The 7,962-nt window shown below is 38.6% G+C and overlaps 1 protein-coding gene across 1 annotated transcript; it reads right to left on the bottom strand.

Annotated features, from left to right (window-relative positions):
- Positions 1-240: 240 nt before the first annotated feature.
- LOC128695524 (uncharacterized) lies at positions 241-7,722 on the bottom strand. Its single transcript, XM_070093157.1, has 5 exons — positions 7,371-7,722; positions 4,325-4,535; positions 3,256-3,448; positions 2,776-2,939; positions 241-2,446 (listed from the first exon to the last, which is right to left on the bottom strand). The coding sequence occupies exons 1-5, from the start codon at positions 7,715-7,717 to the stop codon at positions 2,144-2,146; spliced, it is 1,218 nt and encodes a 405-aa protein (XP_069949258.1). The 5' UTR covers positions 7,718-7,722; the 3' UTR covers positions 241-2,143.
- Between the last annotated feature and the right edge of the window lie 240 nt (positions 7,723-7,962).

Genomic DNA, 7,962 nt, shown 5'->3' with positions numbered 1-7,962 from the left:
AACATAGTCAAACAAGTTTAGTTTCTTTAGCTTTACAACCTCTACAAGGTCAGATCAACAATGTTAAGAGAACCAAGAACTGCAATGAAAAGAACTTTCTTCTAGGTAACATGCACCAGAAAGTTTGAAGTCAATCAGTAAAGGCATTGAAATGTTATCATATGGAAATAAATATCGTAAAATTCCAATAAAATTAGCAATTTGACGTCTACACATCTCGAGACCAACCCAAACCTTCCTCTGGTAGATATATAAACATGGAAAGTCTGAGGCCGATCACAAGAGACATCCTCAGTTTTACCACTGCTGAATAATACATCATTTAAGATCTTTTCATGGGGGGGGGGGTGCATTGATGCTGATAAAGGGTTCTTGATCTGAGGAATTACAGCTATCCTCCCTTTGTTCGTATCAACATTGATTATACCTCCTAACAAAGTCAACCAGGAAATCACACAAACTGGAAAGTGTTGCTTCGTTATATTTAATTCAATTAGAAAGAATTTTGGCCTAAGAGTATATTTAGTTATAACACGGAAAAACTAAGTTAGACCTCTAAATATATGCATAAGTAAATATTAACAGCTCTAGCAGGGAAGTTAGGAAAAGCTTTTATATCAATTGGAATTAACATATATAGGAAGCATGTTGTTGTCTCATTATAGCATTACTAGTATAAATATCACCTCTTATTTCTCGCCATCGCTATGGGCTAACATATACAATTGTGAGATGTAAGACAGCGCTAAGTCTTGAGCATGGAGATGAATGTCTTGAGGACCGGAATAAGGCAGCGTGAGGAGGTGAGTAAACAGCTAGCGTCAGCATCCAAACACCTGTCTCGCTGATAGAGACAGGTGCCAACATGCTGCCTACCATGTGTATGGTAACACATAAGAGCATTCTGTATTGCCTCCACTTACTAGCCTAACACTGTTGTAAGGTCAGTGTAAGAAACCTGTAGTAAGGTCAGTGTAAGAAACCTGTAGCAAGGTAGGTGTAAGAAACCTGTGGTAAGACCTGTGTAAGAAACTGGTACGAACACAGATGTAATCTAGTTTCCTGCACACCTGGTTGTACATATGATTATAATAATAATAATGGTTGTACCATGATAACCAAGATAGAAACGAGGAACGAGCAAAAGGCAGCAGAAAGTAAATACTTATAGATTTCCTTCATCTAACAGCAAGCAACAATATGAACAATATTTACAGAGGATATGTACAGTAAGGCAATTTTACAAGCAAGAGACACGGTAAGAACGGCCTTCAACCAGACTTGGTGGTAAGTCTGCCAAAGTTGTTTCACAAGTGTACCACATCACTTCTCAACTTTGGCGGGCTTCCTTGTGATTGGCTGGTTGAACCAAGGTGTTAGCATGAGGGGGCCCCCTTAGCCAGGGGCACTGAAATATGGTGTTCTCCAACTCCAAGGCTGAGAGACTGATTACCTCATATTTTGTGTATAATTCTTCATATTATGTCCTTGCATTGTACTGATTAAGGCGAAACATCTACAAATAAAGATACCCAGATTTTGCACGTGATTAATTCTTCAAGTTTAAAGGTGTTATAAATTATGCTGTCTTACTCGGGCGAAGTAGCTTCACCCTTTTTTTAATGCAGTTTGAGGCTCAGTGGGTAATGATTCTGAGCTTTCTTTTGATACTACAATATAGATTTTCTAAGTGAAGTTGAACGGAATTTTAATCATGGTGATGAAGTAGGAAGTCTACAGACGTCTCTACATATTTCATTAAATAGCTCTCATCTCATTTATCAGCACAAAGTAGCAGCTAAAGAATGCAAATACCGATAAGGCAAGCTAATGTAACCCTATCATGGGCCGGATGTCATAAAAGAGTAGCAAGATAACTGCTGAGCTAATGCTAACTGACTGCACATAATACGAAACCAGACGAGCCTGGCCTTTGGCCGGGCTCCGGGATGAAGAAGCCACTGTGTGGCGAAACGTGTCCTCAGTAAAGATACACAAATATTGCACATGTATCTAATTCATTAACTTGTCGGTTCTCTGAACCATTTATTTACGACCTTGAACACTGTTATGTAACCCTTATTTTTTATACGTTGTCGCATAAAGATTATATTTAACAATTCGAATGCTGATATTCAATACTTTATGCACAATAATCTTTCCCCAGTTTTAAATATCTATTACAGTAATCATTAAAAATCATATCAGCATATTGGTCCACTAGGATGTACCCCACATGGCCAACATCCTCGCACTTCCATTGGTACCACGGTGGAGTGTGCCTGGGGTAGATGTCACAGTAGAGGCTGTAGGCACGGGAGAGAGGCAGGGTGCTGTCCCAGATGATCACTCCCGTCCCTGCCAGCTCCTCAACCACCACCTTGTTGTACAACCCGTAGTTACTCCGATTGTTCGCCGATATCTGCTTGTTAGGCCTGTTGGCTATCTGAAAATGATAACTGTATTGCAGTTTTTTTTTATTTTAGGGCTGATACTATTTATACAATAGTGTATAGTTACTAGCAATAAAAAGTTAAACTTAGCAATCTAGATCAAATCAAGTAGGTCAGCTGCAAACGTCTAAATTTGGCAATCAAGACATTTCTAAAAGAAGACAATAAACAAGAGCATTTGCCACAGCTCATCCATCTTTTCAAAGAGCAACACAGAATCAAAATCAGTTAAAGCAGATAATAAGTGACGTTATCAGAAATAACATCAGAAACTACGACATCCATCCTTCAGGTAGATGAGTAAGAGTAGGAAACATATTACCCTCACGTCGTCGAAGAGTTTGAAGACGACGGTGGTTCTTGCAGCGAGGCGGGTGAGCTGGGCCTTCATGCTTCTGAAATGTTTTCTGTACTCATTAGCAGCTGCCTCAGTACCTTGGCTCTGGTAAATGGATTGTGTCCTCACCATCCAGTGTAGCGCAGCAGCTGTTGGGACCTTTTGGCCATGACTTGGTAACCATAATCTCAAAAAAATGTAATTGTTATAGCCTGCTTAGTAAGGATCAGAAATTAGCCCAAAAGAATGTGTAAAACACATCAATAGAAGTGGTGGAAAACACCTAAGAAACTGAATAGCCCTGCCATTAGCCATATATACACAGTTTGGTGAAAAGTTAAACTTATAATATTCCGAGTACTGACTCCAGTCCCTGGACCCATTATGTGCCTCTGTAATCTTTAGACTGTCTCCCACAGGATGGGTATGTGGTGCATAACAAAGATATTAAACTAATTAACTGACCCAAGATGACGAGTGTTGGAGTGAGTTGCGGATTCTTCTCCCACTTGGACAACATTTTTGGCAGCTCCATCAGCCATATGTCCCAGTAGAAAGTCATGTGAAAGTTGATGCTCAGGTCACGAGCTTCAATTTTTTCCCATATTTTGTTCCTGTACATTTTCTTCTCTAGCGGGGCTATACTTACCCACTTTTTCTATGGGGAAAAAAAAAAAGTCATATTATTGCCCGAAACTTTATACACTCTAGCTGCCATAATATTAGTCAGTATATATTTAGAATAGACAATCATTTATTATAGGTATACAACTCATTGTCCTCAAGCAATCGTCAATTTCTCACCTATGAATTTAAGCAAATTTCCCAATACACATCATTTAGGCTAGGTTTGGATAGGTTAGCCTAGATTTTTATATACAAAATTTAACGAATTATGACATCATAAGAGCAGTAAATTCAATAATGTATATGCAGAGATACATACCTAAATGCAGACATACATACCTTTTGATGCACTAACAGATAACATAGACGCACCAAGTGTATATGAAAACAGGCATTCAGATAGTCTAGTTTTCATTCCTTTATCACATAAATCCTGTGTCAACACTTGGAATTCTGTCTACCTGCTGTCGTAAATCCTGTGTCAACACTTGGAATCCTGTCTACCTGCTGTCATAAATCCTGTCAACACTTGGAATCCTGTCTACCTGCTGTCATAAATCCTGTGTCAACACTTGGAATCCTGTCTACCTGCTGTCATAAATCTTGTGTCAACACTTGGAATCCTGTCTACCTGCTGTCATAAATCCTGTCAACACTTGGAATCCTGTCTACCTGCTTTCATAAATCCTGTCAACACTTGGAATCCTGTCTACCTGCTGTCATAAATCCTGTCAACACTTGGAATTCTGTCTACATGCTTTCATAAATCCTGTGTCAACACTTGGAATCCTGTCTACCTGCTTTCATAAATCCTGTGTCAACACTTGGTATCCTGTCTACCTGCTGTCACATCGTGATGAAATAACTAATTCACAATACCTCCAGCAATGGTGTGATAATTACTCACCGTATCTGTTTTTAGTCGATATTGAAGGGTGGGGCTCCTGAGTCGTGTGAGGAATGCAGTAAAGAGGTAACGCATGTGAGAGTCGCCAAATATTGCCCAGTGTTCGCCCGTGGCAGCTACCTCGCCACCTTCAGTAGTATTGCTAGCACCAACAGTTGTAGTAGAACTAGCAACGATACTTCCGCTGTTTTTATCACTCATTTTATTGTTTCTGTAATAATGAAGAAAGTTCCAACTGGCCATGTGGAAAATACTGTATATTTTCCGGAAATACGGTAATTTATAGGTAAATAGATGCCCTATATTATATTTAATAAAAGTGTATTTGTATTTTTAAAAGATGGACAGTCGCCATTTTGGTTTGAATGAGCCAAGTAAACGTTAGTGTAATGGGAAGAATTTTTCGTGCTCTAGAGGTTAAAATTGGGCTGACACCTCTCAAATAGGAGGCGAAATTGTTGGATGTGCATTCCTGCATAACTTGAGAAATCAGGCGACTGGACAAGACAGCTCCAGGAACCTCAAATAAGTCTGTTATGTTATAACTCTGGCCAGTTGTTATTTTCATGTATAGACAGTGAGGTTTTCTGAGTATGATACAACTTAATCTCCAGTCAAATTGGTGAGTGTTATGATTAAGATATACATATTCTCCTTCGTTTATATAAATGTGTGTATATACTATAATCCTTTTTTTAATTTTAATATACAGTCCACAAATTTATATATTTACCAGCATTCCTGGTGATGTATATTTCATTTAATTAATAGGTCCAGAGCAACTTGTGGATATGACAGTGGTAGGTATCGAAGGGGGACATTTTTTGCGACCTAGGTGTCCCAAATTCCTACTTGTCTAACTGATAAATAATAATTATCTATGTTCATTTACTGTTATGTATATAATGATACATTCAGATAAATGCAATTTTCCACAGGCCATCTTCTCAGCTTTGCTGTTCCCTTCTCATATATTTTAATATATTTCAGCTCAGGTTTTGTCTTGGGTGTTTAACCAAAGAATAATTCATAAGAAAGCCTAATGAGATTTAACATAATGTTCTATGACACTGTAATTAAAACCTTGCAATTTAAAATATCTTTATAGACCAAAGTTTTATTGAGAAATGATTTTTCGTTGTTTTCACCTAATAAATGTTTTTCATTTATTTTTTTATTTAATTTGCAGCGGTGATTTTGGTAGTGAATTCCTATAGCTAGGATCATTAACCTTGACTTGTATGACCCGAGTTTTGGTAAGGTGGGGACAGAGGCGTCGCTAGGGTTGGTGTCACTCGGGGCGACCCCCATCCTAATGACGCCCCTGGGTGGGGAAGGAAGAAGAATGGGTAAAAATGGAAATATGGGCAAAGGGTGGGTAGGGGGAGTGGAGGGGGGATAATAAAAGTAGCTCAACCACTATGGTGCATTTTAATACATGTAGTCACCCAGTTGTGGTTGCAAGGGTCGAGACTTAGCCCGCCGTGTGTGTGTGTGTGTGTGTGTGTGTGTACTCACCTATTTGTGGTTGCAGGGGTCGAGTCCTAGCTCCTGTGTGTGTGTGTGTGTGTGTGTGTGTGTGTGTGTGTGTAGTGTCATTAATGAAATAAATTTCATTGAATCGGGTATAACACTTACCCATCAGCTTCACACGTGTATAACAATATGTAACTGCATGACGCTGAGTTGGCAAGGGATATACTATTTGCCTTTTTTTGCGACTGCAGGAAGTAGCCTGGAAATAATAGCAAGGCGACTGATAAAGGTTTACTCGGAGATACTGTCTGGTTCAGTTGCTTCAGAGGTGGCGTCCTGGCGTAGCAGGTTTTACATGTTACATGGTTAAATGTAAAAGTTAGTAAGTTACAAGGGGAGTCTCCATAAACTGGGGTGGTTTTGTCCTTATTAGACACGAAAGGGTTCCGGTGTTACCCAAGGAGACAGCGGTTATTAAAGAAATGTTGAATATTATTTTGTAAAATTGTGTAATCCTCATTATTTCTTGAAGTTTGTGGTTTTTACTGCGTACAGAGAGTTGGTGTCTGTTATTATAGCTGCGAGATGTGTGCAAGCTCTCCCTACTCGACCCATCAAGGGGACGATTGTAGTCCTGAGTGGTTTTCTGTGTATTGGCTATAACCAGATATAAACGTGTAAACAGTTCCCTACCACTGTAACTTGTTTAGTTATCAAAATTTCGCGGCCCAGTCCCTGGACCCATTATGTACCTTTGTAATTTGTTGACTACCACCCACGCCATGGGTAGTGAGTGCGTAATAAATTAAACTAACAATGCGTGCATCTATATTCCTGGTTTTCTCATCAACACAAATATTGTTACAGCCACCAAAAAACACTCTTAACTATTGCTTCATCACTGCTGCCCTATATATTTCATGCCTTTCCAGGTAGTGTCGAAAAGTTTTGGTAAAAGTTGGTGTCCAAGATCAACGTCATCTAGTAAACCAACAGTACGAGAAACATAACATAGGTTATTGCATTTTATTGTGAAAACTTTTGTCGACCAGGGACTTGATCTTTTCTCACTGAGAATGGTAGGTATAAGGTTTGTTAGCAAACAGGACAAGTGTTTCCTGATGCGGGTCTTAGTCACATGATTACCCGCAGTCACGCAGAGAATAAGACATAGGGGGTATATATAAGGGTTGGAGATAGATTCTGACGTGAAAGAATAACTGATGTCATGAAGTCATATATGAGGGTTGGGAGAACAAATCTTGCTTACACTTAGGAGACTGTGAATTATCCTAAGTTGTAATTAATGCTATAGGTTGGGGCTATTACTGCAAATTCAAATCTAAATCTGATGTGACGGTCACTTTCTTTGATGATAAGACTTGCTTCTGGGAAGTTCATAAATCCATGCACTCTCCACACAAATCCTGAGAACGGCTTTATAAATTGGAAAAGACGCAGGTTTCACCTGAATTTTTGCTTTAATTGGAGTTCAGTGTGTGTACATTTCCTATACTCATTTCCCGTATAATAAAGTGTTAACCTACCCTACACCATCTCAGTTACTCACCTCTCCTTGTTCAGCAGGTGATTGTTGGCCTCTGTAATACACTTGTGGATCACACTGACAGAACCACTGAAGTTAGCTATTTTGCAACATATGTTCTCGGCAGTGAGGTTTGGGTGGTACTTGTAGCAGCTTTTGTCAAAGACTGGGTGGTGTTCCTTAATCTTTTGTTGTGGTGGTAATGGTTGTATTGATGGTGCTTGAGGTGGTGGTGATGGCAATAATGATGATAATTGTGGTAATTGCAAGCGTGGCAGCAGGTAAGGACCTTTGGACAAAAGCAGCAGCAGCAGCACTGTCACCAGCACCAGCCTTATCACTAGCACCTGCATTTGCCTTGCATCCACCATCTTGATCACTCTGTAACCTGATGAATAAGATCGTAGTTAGTTCTCGTAAAACTGGAAAATTTTATTAATCCACACATACATACACACACACACACCTATATATATATATATATATATATATATATATATATATATATATATATATATATATATATATATATATATATATATATATGTATGTATGTATATATATATATATATATATATATATATATATATATATATATATATATATATATATATAT

Source organism: Cherax quadricarinatus, chromosome 42 (genome assembly GCF_038502225.1).
Source record: "Cherax quadricarinatus isolate ZL_2023a chromosome 42, ASM3850222v1, whole genome shotgun sequence".
NCBI lineage: Eukaryota > Metazoa > Arthropoda > Malacostraca > Decapoda > Parastacidae > Cherax > Cherax quadricarinatus.
Note: the sequence above shows the minus strand (reverse complement) of the source record. Positions and strands in the feature narration are given on the sequence as shown.

Bases quoted from the DNA above. Each gene is read 5' to 3' on its own strand.
- LOC128695524 (XM_070093157.1), bottom strand. From the start codon at position 7,717: ATGGTGGATGCAAGGCAAATGCAGGTGCTAGTGATAAGGCTGGTGCTG. The intron at 4,536-7,370 runs GTGAGTAACTGA...TCATTATTACAG, and splicing joins CACCTGCTGAACAAGGAGAG to AAACAATAAAATGAGTGATA. The intron at 2,940-3,255 runs GTCAGTTAATTA...AGGTCCCAACAG, and splicing joins TCCAACACTCGTCATCTTGG to CTGCTGCGCTACACTGGATG.